This window comes from Crotalus tigris, unplaced genomic scaffold (assembly GCF_016545835.1).
Source record: "Crotalus tigris isolate CLP2741 ecotype Arizona unplaced genomic scaffold, ASM1654583v1 scf7180000021260.452406, whole genome shotgun sequence".
In the NCBI taxonomy this organism is placed as follows: Eukaryota; Metazoa; Chordata; class Lepidosauria; order Squamata; family Viperidae; genus Crotalus; species Crotalus tigris.
Window position 1 is genome coordinate 298,349 of NW_024098422.1, and position 27,961 is coordinate 326,309.

The window sequence follows — 27,961 nt, forward strand, 5'->3', positions numbered from 1 at the left end:
TCAAAAGCCAATAGGAATTGTCCAGGCTGTCTCTGCCCTGCTGAGCCCGCCAAAAGTCCCAGTCTGCAAACAGTGCTGCACCAGTTGAGTAGTCCTCAACTTACGACCAGCTGAGTAGTCCTCGACTTACGACCGGTTGAGGGTCGTGGCATTAAAAAGGTGAGAACCACTGGACTAGAAGAACTTCAAGGTCCCTTCCAACTCTTTTATTCTGTTATCTGTTATGTAGCAGAGGGTAAGTTCTCTCTCAGTCCATCTGCTGTGTAATTCGATCCCGTTGCATAACTGCAGAGTCCTTGCACACAACATACACAATCATACAGGGAAAAAAGACAAGAGTTGAGAAACGATAGTCTTTTTCACAGAAGCTGAGAGGACTAAAAATATAGTAACCACGTGACAAACCCTGCCATCTTTGCCATTTGCTACCGGTAGAGGAGAAATTAGTTCTTCCTTGAATGGAGAAGAGTTATTCCTGTCATGTTAGGACAGCCTATGGCTTTGCAAATTATATATCCCAGAATGATATGTGCCCCAACCTAGGGCACACGTGGATATCTAATGTTTTAAAATAAAAAAAACTCTATGCTTTCAGCCTAAACATACTCACAATTCATGGTTCTTTCATACCTGCAAAGTGTTCACAGGCAAGTACAGAGCAGGTGTATGCTAGAGTTGTATGAGTCAGAGTCAGTGTGATCTGTCAGTTCAAATGCCAAGTGAGAATGAGAGCAAATAAGATTCATGCCTTGCTTATTGCCATATGTGATTTCAGACAGACGGTTCAACGGGGAAAGAAGGTTTTCAACTCCTAGCGACATTTTAGATACAATGGGATTATACCTTTACAGGTAGTCCTCAACTTATGATGACAATTGAGCCCAAAATTTCTGTTGCTAAATGAAACATTTGTTAAGTGAGTTTTGGCCCATTTTATGACCTTTCTTGCACTTAACTGTTGTTAAGTGAATCACTTCAGATGTAAATTTAGTGACAAAATTGTTAAGTGAACCTGGCTTCCCCATTGTCGTTGCTTGTCAGAAGGTCTCAAAAGAGGATCACATACTGCGACCGTCATAAATATGAGTCAGTTGCCAAGCGTCTGAATTTGGATCACATGGCCATGGGAATGCTGCAATGGCCATAGGTGTGAAAAATGGTCATAAGTCATCTTTTTCAATGCTGTTGTAACTTTGAATGGTCAGTAAATGAACTGTTGTAAGTCAAGGACAACCTGTATTTTAAACAGCTCCCAGGTGTTTTATTCAAACTTGCTTTTTAAAAAGTAATAATAATAATCAGTTTCTTTTTTTGTTTGGTTTGATTTCATTTTGTGGTATAGAAAAATTAATGTTTTTTTATTTAAATAAAACCCTCAGAACTTGCTAATCTTTGTGCACTTGGGGACAAATACCTCTTGGATAATCTTTGCATTTAGTGCTACATTTCAGAGAGTTGATTCCCAGAGTAGCTTGAGGAAAAATGCTGCTTTGATATAGCTTTTTGGAAAATTCTTCACTTTTGTTGCTGGTTGGGTTCTTCCATACAAAGCCAAAGGGGCCTGTCTTAGCAGACTTGGAGAAGAACCACATTCTTATGAAGAGCTTTGGTTTTCAGATGGAGCAATGGGATTCCATCTTTTTTTTTCCCTTCAGGGAATCCTTTGAAATGGGACCACGGAGCATCTGGCATGAAAGTCTTTATGGAGATTCTCAGCCATCCAGGTCATGGTTGTCCCAAAGATGCTCTTCCAAAAAGCAACTGGACTTTCTTGGATTTTTTCCTTGAAATCCAAGAAGCTCCTTCAGTTCTGACTCAATAGTGGGGAATAGAAGCATTTAAATTATTTTGGGGAAAGCATCTTGGGACATCTGGCATGAAAATTCTGGGGCACACTTGATGGGTCATGCTTAGTTCAGGCTGCATCTGGTCAAACTACAGGAAGGGAAGCTTTAAAAACTTTTGGGAATCTGTAGCTCAGCCAGTCTGAGGTGGATGCCAGAAGGCCATTGGTCAGCTTCAGCATTTAAACAAAAATCAACTTTATTAAAGGTGCCGAAAAAGATAAAAGATCCACACAGAATTATAAACAGATAAAATAACATGTGCACACTCACACACACAAACCATCACAGAATTCTACGCTAGAACAAAATAATTCCTCAATGTTCAGCATTGCCTCAGGTAACCCCCTCACCATCAGTCCAGGACTAAAACCAACTCTAAAAAGTGTTTCTTGCCCAAAACCTAAGAGAATGCCTTCTTTTCCTCTCAGGGATTAGATAAGTACTCCTGAACACATCAGGCTGGTTTATTATGTAAAGGGACAGCAGTTCCCTACTATACTGTAACAAAAAAAAAAAAAATAGAAACAATGTTATAACATAAGCCAAATCAAATACAGGAAGTCTTCGATTTACGATCACAGTTGGGACCAGAATTTCCATTGTTAAGCAAAGTGGTTAAGTGAGTTGTTTCCAACTTTTGACCTTTTTTGCCATGGTTGTTAAGTGAACCACTCAGTTAAGTGAATCATGTGGTCCTTAATCAAATCCAGCTTCCCCCATTAACTTTGCTTGTGGAAAGCTGGCTGGGTAAATCATGAATGGTGATCACATGACCCCGGGATGCAACAACCATTGTAAGTACATGCCAATTGCTAAGCACCTGGATTTGATAGTGCAGATGCTACGATGGTTCTAAGCGTGAGTACCGATTGCAAGTTACTTTTTTCCATTTGTAACTTCGAACAGTCACTAAACAATTGGTTGTAAATTGAGGACTACCTGTAATAATAATATTTCCATTCAAAATCATGCCAAGAAATGGCAGTCTGAGTAATAATCAGCACAGAAATGCACCATTCTATTTATACCCCAAGTCCTTCTGGAAATGCTACGTTTTAGGGATTTTCTTAAATGCCAACAGAGTTGGTAATGATGTGACCTCAGGTGGAGCATTATTTCAAAGGGGACGGGCAGTAATGGAAAAGGCATGCCATCATAGTCCCCGAAGGGGGTTCAGAAGGGATTCAGAGGCAGTTCCCATTGAGAGAAAGTGGTCTCATGGATAGCAAAATTCTGAGCCACAAAGGGCCTTAAAGAGGACAACCAGGACCTTGAATTGCACCTAGAAGCAACCTGGCAACTAATACTCCCCTCCCAGTAGTGGTGTCACTTGAGCAAACCAGGGATGCACTTAGTTGGTTCATTGCATTCTCAACCAGCTTTAATTGATGCTCTTCAAAGACATCGCTGTATTATAATGTGTTGCAATAGTCCAGTCAAGAGATGACAAAATGCTGTTTTGAAATCATTGATTTAGCATTTCAAATCTTGTAAAACTTTCTATGTTTCTTAGTATGAGCATCTGAAATTGAAAGAAAAATGTTGGAACATATAATACAAACTGAGATGAAATTGCCCAGAATGGAAACAGGATAAAAAGAGAAATATCAGATTAATATGTGGTTGAGGAGCTGAATCTTCAGGAGAGGCAGAGCCATCAGAGCATTACAAAACTCAGTAAATTCTGGCAATAAAAGCTGCTGTTTCTTACTGTTTTGATCATGGACTATTAAACGGAGTAATCCCAATAATTTATTCTTTGTCTGAAGAACTCGGAACTTGTGGTAAGGTCAATGTCTCAAATGTCCCCAGAAGAACCCAAAGTTAAGTGAGGCAAATGACATAGGAAAGCATAGACCTTGAAAGTTGATGCTAATTTTTGGCATGCCTTAATGCTTTTTTATTGTTTATGCTACAATAGACAAAACTGATTACTCCACTGGGGAATGTAAGAAGTGATGTTTGTTTGTTTGTAACCTCAAAGGACTCTCAGTCTACTACTTCAGTGGGGAAAAGGCTCAACCGGATTAATTATTTCCTAGGGAAGTTCCCAACTATCCCGCCAACCCTGATGTTGATAACTGATTTATGGTTTTTTTTTCTTTTTCTTTTGTGCTCTCCCATTCAGAGTTGACCTACCCTGGGTGCAACATAACTGAACAAGCTTCTGCAGGATGAAAAGATGGCAGGGCGGTTGCTTGCACCACCAGGCCCTGACAGTTTTAGGCCTTTCACTGCGGAATCTCTGGCTAACATTGAGAAGCGCATTGAAGAAGACAAGAAAAAGAAGCGTCCTAAGCAAGACAGCAGTCACAGAGATGACGATGAAGAGAACAAACCAAAACCAAACAGTGACCTGGAGGCTGGGAAGAGTTTGCCTTTCATCTACGGGGATATCCCCAAAGGCTTGGTTGCTGTGCCATTGGAGGACTTTGACCCTTACTATATGACGCAGAAAGTGAGTCAGCAAACAACCAGCTATGTTAAAATCAGCCTTCAAATGGTCAAAGGAGTTACAGGTTTGGGTGGACGGAGTCTTCACATGAAAGGCGGGGGGGGGGGGGCAGAAAAACGACATCTGTATGGCCTTTGCAAAAATGTACCTTGTCTTTGGGTTGTTGAGGGATCGGAGGAAAAAGAAAGAGGGGGAAAGTTAAAGGAGCAATTGCTGGGCAACTGAGTTTTTCAAAACTACCACATAGTTTATGTCATTGTGTGAGTCGGAAGATTTAGTGGGGAGGCAGTAAAACCTCCAAGAAAGATGGCAAATGAGAGTGAGAAGAAGATTGACTTTTATTAGCAAATGGTCCATCTAAATCAAGATAACCACTTCATACCAGTGCTTATATTCCCAGAGGAAAATAGGATGTAGCTAGTAGTTCAGTTATATTTGCAAATATGCAAATAGGTACAGAAGTACCAGGAGACACCCCAAAATTTTCTGGGAAAAACAATGATATTGACTCCTTTTTTTGGAAATAGGAATTGCAGCTGTTAAATATTACAGTCTAACTTCTTTCCTTTCTTAGGAAAATATGCGGAACAGAGGTGAATCGGATAGCAATATGGAAACAAAGATTCAGCCTCTCACCTATATGGAAGTATATAATCCATATAATGTCAGGCTAGAGTATAAATTGGCTAAAAAGAATGACATGAGTGGAATTTCTTTTCTTTTTTTTCCACTGGATGCATACAAATGAAACCAAGTTCCAGCATTAGGGATTCTAAGCGGAAAACCAGATTTTTGTCAGCATATAAATGATATCGTTATATGAATAATGACAGACAGGGCTTATTTGTCTGGTGGCAACTGCAGATGCTCCAGCCTTTCTAGAGACTGCTAAGCAGACCGAGGAAATTACTACTAGGATTAGGATTAATACCATTGCCCATGCACTGCTCAGATTTCTACATGAGTCAGTCCTGTTTCTTATTTCAAAGGTCATTTAAATCTTAGGTAATATCTATGATTATCAGGGGGCAATACAAATAATCAGTTTAAGATGTAGGAATCTTGAGTGCTTATCTCTCTTCACATGGCTTCCAGGCTCTTGATTCTAGCATCTTACACTTCTACTAGACAATGCCCATCTCATTCCTTTATTTTTTGTTTGTTCCAGATACTTGGCTATGTTTACCTCTCATGCCTAACTTGGAGACTGAATAACACATTTTCTGGTTTTGTACATTGAATTACAAACTATCCCTACAGGCTGGATTTACACAGTGTGCACAGAAAAAAAAACCTAACCAAGATTAACCCTAAGTCAGGTTCAGCCTGAGTAAAATATCTTCTAACTTTTTATCTGACCTGTCTATTTGTGTTTTGTGATCATTTGCAGTGCATCTATGTGAGAACTAAGAATTGCATCGTAAAGGATGCTTTCTTACATATGTTTGCCAATTTCTCACAAGTTTGTATCTTACAATATCATGAATAGGAGCCTCTTTCACTCTGCTCCCACTTCCTCAGTTGATGCCCTTGGGCGTATTTTGGATTTTTATTATTGGAGATCTGAAGGCTGAGTTCCAGAGTATATATGGTTAGTGAGGGGTCCTTGGTGCTCTCTGAGCTTGCTTGTTTTCTTGCAGATATTTCATTACCCAAACTAGATAACATCATCAGTGCTAGTAAGGAGTGTGGTTTGCTGTCGGTTTATATTCTGGTGTCTTGTCCTGTCAATGTTGGTGGAGGTGGTCTTGGTAATTCTTTGGTTGTGCTGTTTGCTGCTGGCTTCTTTGGCAGTTTCTTGATTGGGGTTTGGTTTTCTTGATTCTTGGTCTGATATTAACCTTGGTGTTAATCTAAGCCGATCTGGGTGCTGATTGCTGGTGGAGAGGTGCTTGGGTCTTTTTGTCATTTTTGGGCTGGGTGATAATCTCTTTTGTATAATCTATAGATGTTGTTAATGTTCATGTGTCTATTGAGGGCTGATTTGTCAGAGAGCCAGGCTTCTAGAAATTCCCTGGCGTTTGGGGGTTTGGCTTGGTCTAGGAAGGTCACATTTTCCCAATTGAAACTATGGTTGAGTCTATCCATATGTTGTGAAATTAAAGAGTTTTCATCATGTCTTCTGACTGCTAGTTGGTGTTTGTGGATGCGTTCTGTCAGTCTTCTGCCTGTTTGTCCTACATAGTGGTTGTTGCAGTCCCTACACTGTATATTGTAAATGACTCCTATTTTTTTCTTCTGGGGTTGTTGGGTCATTTGGTCTGCTTAGGACTTTTCTTTTTAGAGAAACAGCCAACCTGCCACAAGAAAAGCTGTGTAAAGACTATATTTAGACAAGCCCAAACACACTGCAGCAACCTGGAACAGCAGAAAAAGAAAACAGAGCATCTATACAACATATTCCAACAAAATGGATAGGCACAGAACTTTATCAAAAAGTCCCTGACCATTCACACAACACAAACAACACAAGCCCTAAAAAGAATTACACTGCCATTCATCAAGAATATCTCAGAAACCGCCAACTCACCACGACAACCACATCGAATCAGCATAACACACAAGCCAACTAAAGCTCTTCAAAACATCCTAGGACCTAAGCAGACCAAAAGGGAGCTGACAGTGAAAAGATCTTGAGAAGGCTTTGCCTCAAAATCTTCCTATAAAATATATACATAATGCACATTCTGTGTTGAGTATGGAGTAGTCTTGGCTTAGAAGTGAGCTAAGAGGCCACTGGCAGTTATTTACAGCGTGCTGAAAGCTGCACTCTAGAATTGGTGAACCAAAAGGAAGGCGAGAGACTAGAGCAATAAATAAATATGGTAAGTATTGAATAAATAGAAGATATCAGTGAATAGACTTTGGGCAAATGCTTCCAAAAGGTTCAAAGCAAGGCCATAAAAGCCTTGAACCAATTAATAGTGCCCAGTGGCTTTTATGAAAACTGAAGACAAACTGTGATAAACCAAGCAATGTGAATGCACACCCACACACATTAAATAAAAAAATCATTGTACGCATTACATGCCACTGTTCCATCACTTTTGAGATTTTGATAGTCATGCCATTTATTTATTCTCTGCAGAGGGTTTTGACGGATATGAAAAATATTTTCTTTTTGTTTCTATATTAGGCCTTTCTTAGAAAAATAACTTCAATTTTTAGTTGAACCATAATCTCTATTTCATATTTTTTTTTGTACCAGATTAATGCAGAAACATTATGGAATGGGCAGAGCATGGCTGAAAAGTTATCATTAATTACTTTTCTTCTTTGTTTTTAATCATGTTTTTGAAGACCATACAATCTTTGCTACTATAATTATTTGGGTTTTTTTTAATCCATCCATTCTCTAAACAAGAAGATATTTGCAAATTCAAGTAAAAAGCATATAAAATTCATCAGGAAAATGCAATGTTTCACTTTCCTGAAACAAAGCAAGATTTCTTTGGCCCTTTGATCCCCATAAACAAAAAAGAAATTCTTTTTCTTTCTTCCTAAAATAATCCGTGTCCATTGTAAGGTAAAATAAGAAGAAATGACTGCCAATTGGAAGATTCTTGAAATATGATGCAAAAATTATATAAAAGGAGCAGTAAGAAAAAGAAAAGAGTGCCATGTATATTTGTGGCAACTGGCATTTATGGGATTTTAAATTTCCATGGCAACTGATGCTTTCATTTTATATTTGCTCATTTCAGAAACAACACAGACACTGATGATAAAACTTAATCATACTTTTGCATGACCAATGAAGTTTGGCTGAAGCTACTGGGCTCTCTCTGGTTCTCTAGCACAATCAACAATAACTTGCAACAGATCCAAATATTAACAAAATCTGCTCTGCAATTTAGACTTAGGATCACCAGGAAGAACCTGAATGTTTTTATATGCCTGAATAGCCACTCTACATTTATGGAAAGTGAATTGACAGAAATTATATTTACCTGGCAGCCCATAATATTAATAGTACATTTGAAATTTACTGTGTTTGGACCTTCAGGGTTGTCTGCAATAAACACATTCGGTAAGCAAGAGCAACTTGCTCATAGTAACATGAGTGCTTCTATTCATATAGAACACGGGTGTCAAACTCCCACGTCACTTAACATGTCATGATATGTCGTGACTTTTTTTGCATTGCCGGAGCTGGGGTGGGCGTGGCCTCCGTATGATGGAACTGGCCCAGGGGCTGGCAATTTGACACCCTTGATATAGAACAATCAACTGCAGCCAATTCAAATATGTGTATAAATATTAAAATAGCAGTATGTTTTTAAGTGACAGATGATTGGCAGCCATATTGTTCTTCTCACACTTATCGTAGGAAAAAACTACGAGGGGGAAACCAAATTTCTCAGCAGAAGCTTTGCAGAGGGAGGCAGATTGTTTTTCTATTGGCCCAGAAAAACTGCTCAGTTTGACTCCTGGCTGGTGACTAAACTTCTCCCTTCATACTGCATTCAGCTGCTCCAGAGTTGTAAGTCTTGGGAGACTCCATCAGGAAAGTAGAAGCCAGCGCCTAACGGTGTGCAAATTATATAATTCTATAACTAAAAATCAAAAACAGCAGCAGTACATTCAGATTCCCTGTATCTAAGAATGTCTGGCTTAGTTCAGTGCAACACTTGCTTTGCAGCTGTCTTTCGCAGTACCCTTTTCAAACTTGTAAACTGTCCCATCTGTAAACAAATCACTAGTCTACAAGGACAGATTATTTATCTAGGGTCTGTAATCTCTGCTCTTCAGGCAGAAATTAGGTGTCCAGTTCAGCCCCTCTACTCTAGTAAGCCTCCATGCTATCAGCCCCCCTATACCACAAAGATCCTGCAGGAGAAGGGCAGTGTGGACAACTGTGGGATCTGGCAGGGTGAGAGCTGTGAACCATAAACACAAAACTTTCGCAGTGTCCCTGCACAACAGTTACAGTGCCCTGATCTGAATAGGGACATTAAGGAGACAGGTAAAGGTATTTGTGAAGATAACTCAAATAAGCAGGGGATTGTAGTCCAAGACGAAGAACTAGATTTTGACAGGGAGAAGTGTGAATCAGGTATTAGACATCAGTCATGCAAGAACAGAAAGGCATCCAAAAAGAGAAGCTACCTTCTGGTAGGTGATTCAATTATAAAGGATGTAAATTTAGGAAAGGACACAGGCTTCGAAAGAGGTCAGGTGTCTTCCAGGTGCTACTGCCAGTAGGGACAAGAAGCGTATTTCTAAAATAATCAAGAATGGCAGCAAGGACTGTGATGTGGAGGCTATCGTACATCTTGGCACTAACGATCTGTCCCAAAAAGATGTACTCTCTGTGCAGAACAATTTCCAGAGGCCACACTTGGAATACTGCATCCAGTTTTGGTCACTGTGATGCAAAAAAGATGCTGAGACTCTAGAAAGAGTATAGAGAAGAGCAACAAAGATGATTAGGGGACTGGAGGCTAAAGTATATAAGGAACGGCTGCTAGAATTGGATATATCTAGTTTAACGAAGACAAGGACGAAGGGGGACATGATAGCAGTGTTCCAGTGTGCCACAAAGAAGAGGGAGTCAAGCTATTTTCCAAGGTGCCTGAAGGCAGGATGAGAAGCAATGGGTGGAAACTAAGCAAGGAGAGAAACAACCTAGAACTAAGGAGAAACTTCTTGACAGTTAGAACAATTAACCAGTGGAACAATCTGCCTCCAGAAACGGTGAATGCTCCAACACTGGAGGTTTTCAAGAAGAGACTGGACAGCCATTTTTCCGAAATGGTATAGGGTTTCCTGCCTAAGCAGGGGGTTGGACTAGATGACCTCCAAGGTCCCTTCCAACTTTACTATTATTATTATTATTATTATTATTATTATTATTATTATTATTATTATTATTATTATTATTGATCATCGCACAGTCAGCCAGATGTTCAGACTGGATTTGGCATTTTGTCTACCTATCGAGTCCTTACCCAGGACCTGGGATAGGCAAATGTGGATGTTTGATGGTATTACAGATATCGTCGCAGGATGGAAGCAGTTCCTAGTAAGGCCGCCTTTTGCAATTGACTAATAGCGAATTTGTCAATGCCAATGGTGTTCAAGTGGTGCTCCAGTTGTTTTGGGATTGTACCAATAGTAATAGCGCCTATTACTATTGGTACTACCCTTGCTTGCTTTTGCCACAGTCTTTCTATTTCTATTTGTAGGTCTTTGTATTTTATGATCTTCTCCAGTTCTTTCTCGTCTATTCTGCTGTCTCCAGGCACTGCCACGTCCACTATCCAGACTTTTTTGTCTTTCTTATCGACAATTGTTAAGTCTGGGGTGTTATGTTGCAGGTGCTTGTCTGTTTGAATTCTGAAGTCCCAGAGCAGTTTAATTTTATCATTTTCTATGACTTTCTCTATTTTATGATCCCACCAGTTTTTGCTTACAGGCAAATGATATTTTTTGCAGATCTTCCAATGCACCATTGTTGCTACTTTGTCATGCCGCTGCTTGTAGTCAGTCTGTGCAATCTTCTTGCAACAGCTTACCAGGTGGTCCACTGTTTCTTCAGCTTCTTTGCATAGGCGGCACTTACTGTCTGTTGCTGTCTTCTCAATTTTGACTTTATATGCATTTGTCCTTAAGGCTTGGTCTTGTGCAGCCAGAATTAGTCCCTCAGTCTCTTTCTTCAATTTTCCTGCTCTTAGCCATTGCCAGGTCTTGTTATTATCTGCTTTCCCAGCTATTTTTTTTAATGTATTGGCCATGTAGTGCTTTGTCTTCCCATGCCTCTATTCTGTTCTTCATTTGGTCTTTCTTGTAGGCCAGTTTGGTCTCTCCAGTAGTCAGTAAGCCTTCCTAATATACTAATTTCAGTGCATCTTCATCATTGTTCTTCGGATATTCTTCCAAAGCCATTTTTTCTTCTTCAACCATCTGATGTACTTGTAGCATTCCACGCCCACCTATTTGCCTTGGTAGATAAAGTCTATCAATGTCACTGCGTGGATGAAGGGCATGATTCATTGTCATTATTTTTCTGGTCTGCCTATCCATTGCTTTTAGTTCTGCTTGAGTCCAGTCCACTATCCAGCTGTGTACCTAATGACTGGGATTGCCCAGGTGTTGATTGCCTTTATGGTATTTCCTCCATTGAGTTTGGACTTTAAGATCTTCTTCACTCTCTTGATGTATTCACCTCTAATCTTTTTCTTGACTTCAGTGTGCTTGATGTTGTCAGCTTGAAGGATACCCAAGTATTTGTAGTAATCTTTCTCATCCAGACTCTTAATGTTATTGTCGTGGGGCATCTTGATTCCTTCAGTTTTCACTATTTTCCTTGTTTGATAGCAAGTGTGGCACATTTGTCCAAGCCAAACTCCATTACAATATCTTGGCTATATATACGGACAGTGTTGAGCAGCGATTCTATTTCAGATGATGTTTTTCCATACAGCTTCAGATCATCCATGTAAAGGAGGTGGGATAGTCTGGCAGATGTTTTTGATGTTTGATAGCCATGTCCTGAGTTATTGAGTATTGTTGACAGAGGAAACAGTGCAATAACAAATAGTAATGGTGACAATGAATCTCCTTGAAATATTCCTCTCTTGATATTAACCTCTCCCAGTCTCTCACCATTGATCTGCAACTGTGTCTTCCATTGTGCCATCGATCTTTGCACAAATTTTCTGATGTTTCTACTGACTCCTGTTATTTCTAGGCACTTGATTATCCAGTCATGTGGCAGAGAGTCAGATGCCTTTTTGTAGTCAATCCATGCCACATTCAGGTTGGTCTTCCTTTTCTTGCAGTTCTCCAAGATCATTTTGTCTATTAGGAGTTGATCTTTTGTTCCTCTGCTATTGGGGCGGTTTCCTTTCTGCTCAGGTGGAAAGAGATTGTTTTCAACTAGATGCTGTTGTACTGCATCAGCTACCACACCAGTTAGTAATTTGAAAGTTGTTGGTAAGCAGGTAATTGGCCTGTAGTTGCCTGGTTTTGCCCCTTTTGCTGGATTTTTCATTATTAGGTAGGTTTTCCCAGTTGTTAGCCTCTTTTCAATTTCTCCTCCTTGTAGTATATTGTTGAACTGCTTGGCAATGAGTGGGTGTATAACAGTTAGATCAGTGGTTCTCAACCTGTGGGTCAGGACCCCATTTTGGGTCGAATGACCATTTCACGGGGGTCGCCAAACAATGCAGTCCGCCATTTTTCCCCCCTTTTCCTTAGCTGTGCTACTCCCTTTTATTCTATTGGCTTTTGAAATCCAATAGAATAGACTCTCTTGAATAGAGTGTAATTCTATTGGCTTTCAGAAGCCAATAGGAATTGTCCAGGCTGTCTCTGCCCTGCTGAGCCCGCCAAAAGTCCCATTCTGCAAACGGTTCTGCAAGTTGTCTGCAGCGAAGGCGAGCTGTCTGGAAGTTTCCACCCCTCCCTGCTGAGCAACTACTAAAAATGTAAGTAAAAGAGGGCCAGGAGTGGGAGGTGCGAGGCCGGCGGGCGCAGGGAAGGTTGCTGGCGTGCGTGGGGCCCGGCGGGTGCCTTACCTCCCTTGGGCTGGGCCAGCTGGTGGCCCAGCCGGTGGTCAGCCTGTGCCATCTCTGCCGCTTGCCAGCAAAGCCTCGGCCGCGCGCAGGGGGCGGCACCACGCATGTGCGGCGCTCCTGGGCAGGGAAAGTCCTCGACTTACGACCAGTTGGGTAGTTCTCAACTTACGACCGGTTGGGTAGTCCTCGACTTACGACCGGTTGGGGTCGCAGCATTAAAAAGGTTGAGAACCACTGAGTTAGATGTTTCAATCAAAACCCATGCAGTTCATCTTCACCTGGTGCTGACCAATTTTTGATTTTCCTTGCTCTTTTTTCTACCATTTTTGTTGTTATTACTGGTTCTTTCATTTCAACTTCTGTTTTATTTGCATCCACCTTTTTTAACCAAGCCGCATCCTTGTTGTATTTCTTTGGGTTATCCCATATCTGCTTCCAGAACTGCACTGTTTCTTCCTTGTCAGGTACTGACTGATTCATTGCAGTTTCTCCATTGATGGATTGGTAGAAACGTTTCTGATTGGATTGAAATTGGAGGTTCTGCCTATAGTTTGCAATTCGAGCTTCATATCTACTGATTTTCCTGGCTATAGCTGTTATTTGTTGCTTTATTATTTCCAGTGCTTCCTTGATCTTCCTTGTTTCTAAGTGGTATTTCTTGATTAGTTATTATTAGGTATTATTATTATTATTATTATTATTATTATTATTATTATTATTATTATTTTCTGTGGAAGCAAATCTATAGTAGCTTTCTGTTAGCCATACCATGATTTTTCATTGATCAAATAAATAGGACTCTGATAGCTTATAGCTCTCCCTTGTTATTGATGCTCAGACTTGTCTCCATGGTACAGTGATGACAAACCCCATGACATGTGTGTCAAAGGTGACACATCATGACATTTTGGTTGATATGCCAGCATTCACTAACATATAACAGCAAATATTCTCAAAAGCATACTCCATTCTTGCACAATTTTTGGAGACTGCAGAGGCTGCGCAAGAACAGGACGTGCTCGTCCATGGCCTTCAGACCCTCTGAAAATCACGTGAGATAGCCATGTCTTTGGAGCCTCCCAAAATTGGATGGGAACAGGACATGCTTTTATGTGTTTTTTGGAGGCTGCAGAGGCTGTGGAAGAGCATTCTCCAAATCTGCGTCATGATCAAAGGCCTTCTGTGTCCCAGAGCAACCTGGGATAGGTCTGTCAACAGAAAGAAAACATTGCCTAAGGGTAGGTGGTGCATGGCAGACCCTAGGGAGTAGCAGGCCATGGATGCAGTCACACCATTCCCAAAGTTGTGCTTCTTGGAGAATGACATGAGGCAGCCTTTTAAGTGGCAGCAGTGATGCTAGGGCTGAACCCAAGACCCAGCTTTTTTTCAGGTCTTGATGCTACCCTCGATTGCAACTGTTCAGGGTGGCCTAGATAGTGTTGGGGAGATAAATTGTTTTTTTTATGTTGGGTGGAGGGGCTCCAGTGGAATCAAGTTAGACATTTTCTGAAATAATAATAATAATAATCCCCCAGTGAGGCACTACCTTGACGTGGTTGTGGGGCTTGTGTACTCTGAGGAAGATGAGAGCTATGCCAGAAGTTCAACCATACTGGACAGGTCTCATCAGAGGAGTCAGACAAAGAGTGTCTCTCCCATAAAAAATATGGTGAGACGTAAATTTCAGAATGCCATACCGGCTCGGACATCGCCCGGGTTAACAAGGTCCACACTAGATATTGGAGTTCCTGGATATCTGGTGAAAAATGGGTTACAGGACTCAGGACTGTTGGCTGAGCAACCAGGGCCAGCAGCTGCAGAACTACTGGAAGAAAAGGTGTTTACCCGTCGCAGATACACAGTGATGGAAAACAAAGAAATAATGATCTGTTACTACAGATCAAGTCTAACAAGAAGAGGATATCTAAAACGAATGCACCAATTCTGGAAAGAACAACATCCAGAATCAGAAATATATTACAAGGAGGAGAAATTGAAAAGTGGCTAACAACAGGGAAAACCTACCTAATAATGAAAAATCCAGCAAAAGGGGCAACACCAGGTAACTACAGGCCAATTACCTGCTTACCAACAACATTCAAATTACTAACTGGTGTGGTAGCTGATGCAGTACAACAGCATCTAGTTGAAAACAATCTCTTTCCACCTGAGCAGAAAGGAAACCGCCCCAATAGCAGAGGAACAAAAGATCAACTCCTAATAAACAAAATGATCTTGGAAAACTGCAAGAGAAGGAAGACCAACCTGAATGTGGCATGGATTGACTACAAAAAGGCATTTGACTCTCTGCCACATGATTGGATAATCAAGTGCCTAGAAATAACAGGAGTAAGTAGAAACATCAGAAAATTTGTGCAAAAATCGATGGCACAATGGAAGACACAGTTGCAGATCAATGGTGAGAAGCTGGGAGAGGTTAATATCAAGAGAGGAATATTTCAAGGAGATTCATTATCACCATTACTATTTGTTATTGCACTATTTCCTCTGTCAACAATACTGAATAACTCAGGACATGGCTATCAAACATCAAAAACATCTGCCAGACTATCCCACCTCCTTTACATGGATGATCTGAAGCTGTATGGAAAAACATCATCTGAAATAGAATCGCTGCTCAACACTGTCCGTATATATAGCCAAGATATTGTAATGGAGTTTGGCTTGGACAAATGTGCCACACTTACTATCAAACAAGGAAAAATAGTGAAAACTGAAGGAATCAAGATGCCCACGAAAATAACATTAAGAGTCTGGATGAGGAAGAGTACTACAAATACTTGGGTATCCTTCAAGCTGACAACATCAAGCACACTGAAGTCAAGAAAAAGATTAGAGGTGAATACATCAAGAGAGTGAAGAAGATCTTAAAGTCCAAACTCAATGGAGGAAATACCATAAAGGCAATCAACACCTGGGCAATCCCAGTCATTAGGTACACAGCTGGAATAGTGGACTGGACTCAAGCAGAACTAAAAGCAATGGATAGGCAGACCAGAAAAATAATGACAATGAATCATGCCCTTCATCCACGCAGTGACATTGATAGACTTTATCTACCAAGGCAAATAGGTGGGCGTGGAATGCTACAAGTACATCAGATGGTTGAAGAAGAAAAAATGGCTTTGGAAGAATATCTGAAGAACAATGATGAAGATGCACTGAATTAGTATATCAGGAAGGCTTACTAACTACTGGAGAGACCAAACTGGCCTACAAGAAAGACCAAATGAAGAACAGAATAGAGGCATGGGAAGACAAAGCACTACATGGCCAATACATTAAAAAATAGCTGGAAAGCAGATATAATAAACCTGGCAATGGCTAAGAGCAGGAAAATTGAAGAAAGAGACCGAGGGACTAATTCTGGCTGCACAAGACCAAGCCTTAAGGACAAATGCATAAAAGTCAAAATTGAGAAGACAGCAACAGACAGTAAGTGCCGCTATGCAAAGAAGCTGAAGAAACAGTGGACCACTTGGTAAGCTGTTGCAAGAAGATTGCACAAACTGATTACAAGCAGCGGCATGACAAAGTAGCAACAATGGTGCATTGGAAGATCTGCAAAAAATATCATTTGCCTGTAAGCAAAAACTGGTGGGATCATAAAATAGAGAAAGTCATAGAAAATGATAAAATTAAACTGCTCTGGGACTTCAGAATTCAAACAGACAAGCACCTGCAACATAACACCCCAGACTTAACAATTGTCGATAGAAAGACAAAAAAGTCTGGATAGTGGACGTGGCAGTGCCTGGAGACAGCAGAATAGATGAGAAAGAACTGGAGAAGATAACAAAATACAAAGACCTACAAATAGAAATAGAAAGACTGTGGCAAAAGCAAGCAAGGGTAGTACCAATAGTCATAGGCTCCTTGGGTGCAATCCCAAAACAACTGGAGCACCACTTGAACACCATTGGCATTGACAAATTCGCTATTAGTCAATTGCAAAAGGCGGCCTTATTAGGAACTGCTTCCATCCTGCGACGATACTGTAATACCATCAAACATTACATCTGCCTATCCCAGGTCCTGGGTAAGGACTCGATAGGTAGACAAAATGCCAAATCCAGTCTGAACATCTGGCTGACTATGATGATAATAATAATAATAATAATAATAATAATAATAATAATAATAATAATAATAATAATAATAGAAGAAGAAGAAGAAGGGAAGAAGAAGAAGAAGAAGAAGAAGAAGAAGAAGAAGAAGAAGAAGAAGAAGAAGAAGAAGAAGAAGAAGAAGAAGAAGAAGAAGAAGAAGAAGAAGAAGAAGAAGAAGTTGTTGAAATGAAAGAACTAGTAATAACAACAAAAATGGTAGAAAAAAGAGCAAGGAAAATCAAAAATTGGTCAGCACCAGGTGAAGATGAACTGCATGGGTTTTGGTTGAAACATCTAACTGTTATACATCCACTCATTTCCAAGCAGTTCAACAATATATTACAAGGAGGAGAAATTGAAAAGTGGCTAACAACTGGGAAAACCTACCTAATAATGAAAAATCCAGCAAAAGGGGCAACACCAGGCAACTACAGGCCAATTACCTGATTACCAACAACTTTCAAATTACTAACTGGTGTAGTAGCTGATGCAGTGCAACAGCATCTAGTTGAAAACAATCTCTTTCCACCTGAGCAGAAAGGAAACCGCCCCAATAGCAGAGGAACAAAAGATCAACTCCTACTAGACAAAATGATCTTGGAAAACTGCAAGAAAAGGAAGACCACCCTGAATGTGGCATGGATTGACTATAAAAAGGCATTTGACTCTCTGCCACATAACTGGATAATCAAGTGCCTAGAAATAACAGGAGTCAGTAGAAACATCAGAAAATTTGTGCAAAGATCGATGGCACAGTGGAAGACACAGGTGCAGATCAATGGTGAGAGACTGGGAGAGGTTAATATCAAGAGAGGAATATTTCAAGGAGATTCATTGTCACCATTACTATTTGTTATTGCACTGTTTCCTCTGTCAACAATACTGAATAACTCAGGACATGGCTATCAAACATCAAAAACATCTACCAGACTATCCCATCTCCTTTACATGGATGATCTGAAGCTGTATGGAAAAACATCATCTGAAATAGAATCGCTGCTCAACCCTGTCCGTATATATAGCCAAGATATTGTAATGGAGTTTGGCTTGGACAAATGTGCCACACTTACTATCAAACAAGGAAAAATAGTGAAAACTGAAGGAATCAAGATGCCCCACGACAATAACATTAAGAGTCTGGATGAGAAAGATTACTACAAATACTTGGGTATCCTTCAAGCTGACAACATCAAGCACACTGAAGTCAAGAAAAAGATTAGAGGTGAATACATCAAGAGAGTGAAGAAGATCTTAAAATCCAAACTCAATGGAAGAAATACCATAAAGGCAATCAACACCTGGGCAATCCCAGTCATTAGGTACACAGCTGGAATAGTGGAATGGACTCAAGCAGAACTAAAAGCAATGGATAGGCAGACCAGAAAAATAATGACAATGAATCATGCCCTTCATCCACGCAGTGACATTGATAGACTTTATCTACCAAGGCAAATAGGTGGCGTGGAATGCTACAAGTACATCAGATGGTTGAAGAAGAAAAAATGGCTTTGGAAGAATATCTGAAGAACACTGATGAAGATGCACTGAAATTAGTATATCAGGAAGGCTTACTGACTACTGGAGAGACCAAACTGGCCTACAAGAAAGACCAAATGAAGAACAGAATAGAGGCATGGGAAGACAAAGCACTACATGGCCAATACATAAAAAAAAATAGCTGGGAAAGCAGATAATAACAAGACCTGGCAATGGCTAAGAGCAGGAAAATTGAAGAAAGAGACCGAGGGACTAATTCTGGCTGCACAAGACCAAGCCTTAAGGACAAATGCATATAAAGTCAAAATTGAGAAGACAGCAACAGACAGTAAGTGCCGCCTATGCAAAGAAGCTGAAGAAAAAGTGGACCACCTGGTAAGCTGTTGCAAGAAGATTGCACAGACTGACTACAAGCAGCGGCATGACAAAGTAGCAACAATGGGGCATTGGAAGATCTGCAAAAAATATCATTTGCCTGTAAGCAAAAACTGGTGGGATCATAAAATAGAGAAAGTCATAGAAAATGATACAATTAAACTGCTCTGGGACTTCAGAATTCAAACAGACAAGCAGCTGCAACATAACACCCCAGACTTAACAATTGTCGATAAGAAGGACAAAAAAGTCTGGATAGTGAACGTAGCAGTGCCTGGAGACAGCAGAATAGACAAGAAAGAACTGGAGAAGATAACAAAATACAAAGACCTATAAATAGAAATAGAAAGACTGTGGCAAAAGCAAGCAAGAGTAGTACCAATAGTAATAGGCTCCTTGGGTGCAATCCCAAAACAACTGGAGCACCATTTGAACACCATTGGCATTGACAAATTCACTATTAGTCAATTGCAAAAGGCGGCCTTACTAGGAACTGCTTCCATCCTGCGACGATATCTGTAATACCATCTGTTGAGTCCTCGGTTAATGGCAATGACGGCGCGAGACATTCTGTGGTTTCAGGAACTCTTTATTGGTCTTCAGTAGCCCCCGTTACAACTCTGAGCAGAACAAACCTCTCAGCCTCTCTTAAAGACGATCCCCGGGCCAAAAAGCAACATTTAGGCGCGGTGCGCGCCTCGCGCATGCGTGTGAGCGCTGGCGCCAGCCAGTCTGGTCCCGGGCAGCTTGCAACTGCCCGGGACCATTGCAATGTCCCGAGCCTGCCTTTGCAGGCTCAGGACACAACACCCCTTCCCCCCCAGCTAAGACTACATGAATAATTACACGCGACCTCAATACAAGCGTGGTGTGTCCACCTTGCTCAATGGTACCATGCTATTGTTCTGGGGATTAATTCCCCAGTGTCCCCTTTTCCGGCTTCCACAGAAACACCCTCTTACTGTTTCTGCTTGGCCAACAGAGTTATAAAATCTTCAAGATATTTGGGAGACCTCTTATCTCTCTGTGATCTGCGTAGACCCTGATAATTCCCAGGTACACCTTGTCCAGAGGAGGCTATAGGTTCACCCCCTTTCTCAGACCCTGGTGGCCCCCGTGGACCATGCCCCGTTGCCTGGCCTGCTTGCTTGCCCAACGGGCTCGTCAGACCAGGACTTTGCTCTCTCTCTAACCTGGTTGACCTGCCTAGTTGCAGGCATTCTGTCCCCTCTAGAAGGCTGCCACTGTTGGGCAACTCTGAAGAGCCTCTCGAGCCCACACTGGACCTAGCATGAGGCTGCCTTTCTCCACTCCCCAGTTCCATAGTAGGACTGTCTGTAATTTCAGTACTGTTCCAAGACTCAGTTGTCCCCTCCGTTGAACCAGAGGGTTCAGGATCTGGATTTGGCCCTTCTATCACTTCCCTGTGGAAGTGTCCTTTTCTGGGGACGGTGGCGATGTTGGGCCAATTGCGTTGATTGTGTGCCAACTCTCTTGCAATGTTTGAGTTATTAGGATGCTCCCGGTTCTTCTCCCTGACTGGAGTGCTGAAAGGTGTAAGTGTGTAATGATTATGCCCCCGGGGTGACTCCCTGGCTGGAGTATGCACTGTAGCCTGTGCGCTAGCTGGTTCCCCTGAATTCCTGTTCGGAACACTCACGGAATCTTATGATAGGCTGTCTGTGGCCTCTCTGTTGGGGCTTGGTTGCTGCCAACACCCCTCCCTTTGCCCGTAGGGGTCCCCCTCCCTCCCTGGAAAAGAACCAGGAGTCTCTGAAGGTAAGTCCAGTCTTGTACGCAGCTGGTCGATATGCTGTCGCAGGATACGACCGTCATCCAAGGAGACCTCGTAGGACAAAGGACCTGTAACCTTGCAAACTAGAGCAGGAACCCACAAGTGACCTGGCCCATAGTTGCGGGTCCATACTGGGGCACCCACTTGCAATTGCCTCGGTGCCCTGGGTTGTGTACCCCTAGGAGGCAGTCTGTTCGGGTGAAACCGGTCAAGTTTAGTAGTCAGCTTGCGCCCCCAGTGAAGTTCAGCTGGGCTTCTCCCCGTAGAAGTGGAAGGTGTAGTGCCGTAAGCAAGGAAGAAGTCAGCCAACCTGTGATGCCAGTCCCAATAGGTCAGTTTCTTTAAAGCATCCTTGGTGATGTGGACCATCCGTTCAGCCATCCCGTTGGTCCCTCTGTTCAAAAGTATGTCTCCAAGCAGTAACAGATAACTTGGGCTGAAAATGCTCTTTTAATAATTTCTTTAAATCTGTGTAGGTAACAGATTCAAGAGGTGCAGGGGCTACTAAATTTTCAGCAATTTCAAATGCATCTTGACCACAAACACACAGTAGGGTGGCGGCCTTTAAGCCATCTTCTCTTACTTGATTAACTCTGAAATAATTTTCTGTTCGGGCCACATAAGATTCCCATCTTTCTGGATGTGTAACATCAAACTCAGAAAGTTTCCCTATCTTTACCATCTTCAGTAAAGCAGGAAGGGTCTATCAGCCAGCTTAGCTACAACGAAGCTGTATTGGCAGGCAGTTGCTGAATTTAACGCCATTTCCTCGCTGTCTCAGGCCTCCAGGGTAAGCTTACAATTCTTTGTGTAATTGTAAGGCTATCCCACCTTCGTTGCCAGTGTTGAGTCCTCGGTTAATGGCAATGACGGCGCGAGACATTCTGTGGTTTCAGGAACTCTTTATTGGTCTTCAGTAGCCTCCGTTACAACTCTGAGCAGAACAAACCTCTCAGCCTCTCTTAAAGATGATCCCCGGGCCAAAAAGCAACATTTAGGCGCGCGGCGCGCCTCCCGCATGCGCGCGAGCGCTGGTGCCAGCCAGTCTGGTCCCGGGCAGCTTGCAACTGCCCGGGACCATTGCAACGTCCTGAGCCTGCCTTTGTAGGCTAAGGACACAACACCAGCAAACATCCACATCTGCCTATCCCAGGTCCTGGGTAAGGACTCGATAGGTAGACAAAATGCCAAATCCAGTCTGAACATCTGGCTGACTGTGCAATGATCCATAATAATAATAATAAAAGTTGGAAGGGACCTTGGAGGTCATTGAGTCCAACCCCCTGCTCAGGCAGGAAACCCTACACCAAGCTGAAAAGATTCACCATCACTGCCATAATAAAAACGCATAAGGGTGCGGTTGAGTTTCACTTTTTGCACTCTCTTATTTATCAGCTGAAAGGCAAAGTGGTTGATGTGGTTTTCTTAGCATTTTGAAAATGGTGGTGAAGATGACCACAGGTCAATTTGAAATAATTTCTAAGACTCTGGAGAGTGAAAATATACTCTATCTTCATTCAACTCAAATTTATCATACCTGTTGCACCATTTATAAATTGGATAAATTGGAGTATTTTTTAAATATTTAGTTAGTTAGTTGCCTGTTTACACATTACACATTAGATAAATATTTTCTAATTCATTGGTTGCAATGTTCTTCCAGAACTTCACAAAAGCAGTGGTTGTTCCACTTCTTTCAGTTGTCTTTTCTTCTCCATATGGCGATAAACCTTGTAGATGCACTTGAAGCATCCGTTACTAACTTCGGACCAAGTGGTACATTTATTGCGCACGTTAGTCCTGTTTGGGATCAAAACTGAGCAGTTCTTTGGTCTACAGTCAGGGATACACCAAAGGAAGATCTCAAGTGTGCAACCTTACGTACTAGGCTTTGGTTGTGCAATAGCCCTGAGTAACTTGCAGAATTTTATCTAGTGATCCTAAATGCAGTGGGGTTTTTTTCCATTTGTAACCTTTCAGTGTTTTTCCTATTGCTTCCTTCTTCTTTTTTCTTTCTTTTTCGTTTTCTTTACTACTGTACAGTAAGGAAAGGAGATTGGTAATAAGGGAAGTCATCCATAATGTAGTATGGGGTGTGTGGGTATGTATGGGTGAAGGAGTGTTTAGGGATGGGAAGTATAGACTATCCATGTGTCTTGGCTCCAGGAGTAGAAGTTTTGTATTTGCATTGTTTTCCAAAGCAGAGCAGAAAGGGCTTTGCAGAGAACCAAGGTTGCTTCTTTTCTGTGATTGGGCAGGTACAGTACATTCTTTATTATAATTTATAAAATGGCATCTAATACAAGCCCATATGCTACAGAAATAGAGGAGGAGTACAAACTCAGTAAAAACGCATTCAAAGCAATATGACTCACTGGCTGGAGAAGAAACTAAAATGTTCTCGTTATATTTATTAAGAAAAACCATGTTACTTGACTGATTGTCTTTCTAGGGCTTTGCTGTTGTTGCTGTCATATCTCTTTCACTGAGCTACATACTGAAATGTTTTAAATAGTTAAATAACAAACGTGATCCTGTTTTTGAAAGCCATTCTATACACAGTATAGAAAGAAACAGGAGCAGTATTTGCAGAATTCTAGTCTGTTCCAATTAAACCCCAGGGAAAGTGTTTGGACCAATCTTGGAATCTCCCCTCCAGATAGAAGAAAAATGTTTCATAGTGTACAACATGTAAGTTTTATGTGCAGAGAGTAACTCTCAAAACAAGATGGCAGCTTGTCTTGCAGTCTGAAGTGCTATAATGTCAGCCCTCAGAGACAGATCAGGCTTTAACACCAAAGTCATGAATGACAAAGCTACTTTTATTACAGAGTTGTAGTAATATAACTTTGCAACCCTGAATGTGTCTCTCCCCTCCCTCCCTTTATCCTTAAGAGAAGTGGGATGGGGTCCAATCTGAGAGGTTTTGTCTAACTCCATTCCTGCTTTGGATTGAGATTTCTCTTATCTGACTGTTGCCTTGGCTGTGTCTCTTCTTCCTCAAAGTTATTCCCACAGCCCATTACATCTACTCTATTCTTTCACTCTCCATGTGCTACTTCATTCCTCCTTTTGTAGAGTAAAGGCTATGAAATATCTTGTAATAACATTTATACACATTTCACAGTGGGACCTATTCTCAGGCAAATGAAGCCTAATGTATACATTTGCTTTAAGGATGTAAGCTACTGTTGAGGATAATATTATTGTTGCTGTTGCTGCTGTTTTTGTGTGCTGTATATATATTTTAAAAAAGCTGTCAGATCAATTAAAGTAAAAGTATATTGTGGAATATACAGAGAATCACCCAGTTAACAAGATTCTTTATAAAAAATGTATATTCATGGTCTTTGGATTGAATATCTATGTTTTCTGCCTAGGTGTACGAATGTGTAACTTTTCCTTCTTTTTCTCTTTCTCTGCAGACCTTTGTAGTACTAAACAGAGGCAAAACACTCTTCCGATTTAGTGCCACGCCTGCCTTGTACATTTTAAGTCCTACGAACCTGCTTAGGAGAATAGCTATTAAAATTTTGATACATTCATATCCTTTTCATTGTAATGCATACCATTTATTCTGAAATCATTACTTCCTGTTTTGCAGGATTGATGTGCTGCCTTAAAAAAGCATTATTTGTGTTTTAAAACAAATTTTATAGAAATAGCCTGGACTTGGAGAGATTAAGTTTCCCTAAGCAACTGTAAGAGTAGGTGAACGAAAGTGTATTTATTAGGGATGATGTTAGAGAATGTATGTACAAGATAGATTTGAATACAGGCAGTCTTTGACTTATGACCATTCATTTAACAACTGTTTGGAGTACTGAAAAAGGTGACTTACCATCGGTCCTTATACTTACAACTGTCACAACGTCATCATGGTCATTGATCAAAATTTGTACATTTGGCAATCAACATGGTTTATGATAGTTGCAGCATCCCGGGGTCACATGATTGCCATTTGCCACCTTCCCAGAGAATTTCTGACAAGCAATAGAAGAACCCAGGTTTACTTAATTATGGTTGTGATTCACTTAATGACTGGGACAAAAAAGGTCATAAAATCAAGCAGAATTCACACTAGAGAAAACATAAAAATGCTACTGTTTTCTCCTGTTCTCTATGTCAGCCAGTGTATCTGCTCAGCCCATGGATTAAATACATCCCAGTGCATTCTATATATCTCCATATTCAGATGCCACAGGAACTAGAGAGGGAGGCTGGGAAAGAGAGAGAGAGAGAGAGAGAGGGAGGGAGGGAGGGAGGGAGGGAGGGAGAGAGAGAGAGAGAGAGAGATGGGGAACATGGAATCTAAATATAAAATGAATCAAATTATTAATTTCAAAAGATAGATGCATATTAATTCTAAATGAGTGATATTGCCTTTCTGTGTGAGTCCATAAACAGTCCATACAACAATCTTGCAATTAAGGTATATATCTCAAATCTAAAAGCTGACTAGTTAGAGTTCATCTTTTCCAACTGTACTGTTTCTACGTATGTAGAGAAATGCACCCTTAAGATTTGGGATGTTGTCTGATTATGCATATGATGTCATTTATTCAAAGTCATTCATTTTGCCTATTTTACTGACTGGGCCTTGATTGTGATAGTTTTTCTGGGTCTAATTCAGTTTTTATCACTTCCTCTTTTTCTTCCCAGTGAACTGGCAGACCTCTTTTTAGATCTTCTCATCTGCCTGCAGCAACTGCCTGAGAAATTAATAGGAGCATACAATTGCCCTAAATCAGGGGTGTCAAACTCGCAACGTCATGTCGTGACTTTTTTTTCCATTGCCGGCAATGGGGTGAGCACAGTTTCGCCATGACGCATCCGGCCCACAGGCCGGCAGTTTTGACACCCCTGCCCTAAATAGACCTGGATGCTCAATTGTCCTTATTTTCACTTTTGCAACCATATAAGAAACCCCAAACCAATTCAATTTAAAGCACATGGAATAGGTTTCACCCTTTATACTAAATCACAATGTGATTGATTTGTTTCTAGCTTAGCATGAGGCATGAATGAGGCTACTAAATAAAATGTGGTTCTATAATCACATGATTTGGAGTTTCCTGATTTGTTTTGGGTTCCAGCCAAGCCTCTGTCCAACCCAAAAAGGTGCAAAGCAAAAGCATTTTTAAAAAGCATGAGGGAAAACAAAACAGGAATTGGTCAAATAAAACCAGGATTATTTTGGTTGTTTGCAAAATTATTAGTGATTTGTTTGGAATCATTTTTACTTATAGATCCAGATCTTTATATGTTATAGTTTGAGCATTTTAACATTAAATGCTAAATAATGTGTTGAAAATGGTGGTGGGGGGTTTTTCAGGACATTTTCTATCCCCTTTATCCGTTTGAAACTTTCTTACCTCCACTTCTTGTTAAGCTTTTTGCCAAAAGTTTTTTAAATGGTTGAAACTCTTTTTTTCCCCTTTTTAATCCAGAAAAAAAGGTTGACTCACTAAGTAGAAATTTCTTATCCTTCTACTCAGAAAGTCTTTGTTTAGCTATAAATGATTACATTTAAAAGTGTTGAAGAAATGAGGTTTGTCAAATCTTGTGTCTATACAGGCTGCATTACAGTTGTGAGTTAGGTTGCAACTCCTTGACTTCCAGCAGCTCAATTTACAAGCCAACTATAAAAACCTCAGTTCCTGCAGTTTTCTCATGAGGAGTAGCTGTCCAAAATGCAAGTGGGTGATCTCACAATCTCTCCTTTATCCAGAAAGACTGCACCAGGTAGAATTCAGCAACCTGCCACCAATCACCACTGCAATGCTATCCCTGTTCCTTCAGGGACATCTAGTCTACAATAAATCCTCAACAGAAGACCAGAACATTTTCTCATTTGAGGTGGTATCAGTTTGAAATATGAATATGAAACCATCACTGGGTAGCATATGCAGTAGTCCAGATCAGATAGGCTTCTTTTTTAACATTCATATGTGAAAGGGATTCTTTTTTATTTATTCCTTAAGCAAGGAAATGTCCTAAATGTGTATGTATACACATGTATGTATGCAACCAGGGTAGGCAACAGTTGCACTCCTGATGTTGCTAAAATATTGGACCCATTGGCAGAGATTTCTAGGAATGGTTGGAGTTATAGCTAAGCAGTGACAGGAATGACAAGTTTTTTCTAAAGGCTTACACTGGATCATTTTCAAAAAAGTTGGAGGTTCTTGATAAATGAACGAATTAATGAATTGATAAATTAACTGATAAATGAATTAATGGAATTTAATGGAGCCTAAATAATTAATGAAGTAATGTTATGGCCCTCCATGGACTGAAAACCATTATGATTGGTCATTTCTGGATGTCCATATTCTGCATCTAATTATGAGAAACCTATGTGTCCTCAGTAAACTGAGCATAATTCAATGCAATTGCAGTACAAATGAATTGAATTCCAATGAAGGTTCCCAAAGCACTCCTCTGTTCTCATGTGGATGGGTCCAATATAATCTAAACTGCAAAAAGGTGTAAATCCTTCTCAAGCCAAAGTCAAAACTAGACCTATTGCCATATTTGTAATCAGGAAAGTTTCAAATCTACACTTTATTTTTGCTAACTATTATTTGGAAAAATGTTTGATTTTTCTACCCAGATTTAAACAAGTGAGATGTACCATCAGCTTGATGTTTGTTTGTTAATGTCAGTAAGAAATTTCTTATCTTTTCTGCTTCCTTGACTTTGTTTTACAGTATTTAGCATGATCATTATGTGCACTATTTTGACGAACTGTGTGTTCATGACTTTTAGTAACCCACCAGAATGGTCGAAACAGGTGGAGTAAGTAATAATATTTTTGTTTGTTTCACTTTGATTGTTTACAATGTCTAACAATTCTTTAAAGTAATAGTTGCCAATTTTTGACGGAAAAATGTGCCATATATAAACTCCTGGCCCAATATGGTTTATAATATCAAGCTGGGAATTAATTGAACATGTTCTCACTCTTGTCATAAATGTCTCTCAAAAGAAAGACAGGATGCCTTCTGTTTAAAATAGATAATTATTAGATTTACTTTTTTTTTTAGTCTGCATTGAATCTCTCCAGGATGGATAATTTTAGAAAGTCTTTAATGTTGCTTGGTTAGGCAACATAATTGAGAGGGTTTTGACTGCTCAGCTTCAGATACCTCTTGTACAAATATATTAACTAGATCTCCTTTCAAACAAGATTAATAGGTTGAGATGACATGAATAGGCTTGATGGCTTTTTGTCTAGATTAGAATCTGATAATGGGGCTGTTTATTTTTTGGGGGTCAGAAATGGCTTTCAGTAACAATGGTGCCAAGCAGATCATAATAGGTATTGTTATTTGAAT

General features: G+C 40.5%; 1 protein-coding gene across 11 annotated transcripts in view; it reads left to right on the top strand.

Moving 5' to 3' along the window:
• SCN8A (sodium voltage-gated channel alpha subunit 8) overlaps nt 1-27,961 on the top strand; it is a 139,280-nt gene that overhangs the window by 27,517 nt on the left and 83,802 nt on the right. For 10 of the 11 annotated variants that reach the window (XM_039369817.1, XM_039369813.1, XM_039369820.1 and 7 more), the window contains exons 2-4: nt 3,976-4,305; nt 24,047-24,165; nt 27,333-27,422. In XM_039369817.1, the coding sequence (XP_039225751.1) occupies nt 4,030-4,305; nt 24,047-24,165; nt 27,333-27,422 (485 nt within the window). In that variant the 5' untranslated portion in view covers nt 3,976-4,029. Of the gene's footprint in view, nt 1-3,875; nt 4,306-24,046; nt 24,166-27,332; nt 27,423-27,961 lie in introns of those variants that run through there. The other variant, XM_039369816.1, reaches the window with a different exon arrangement.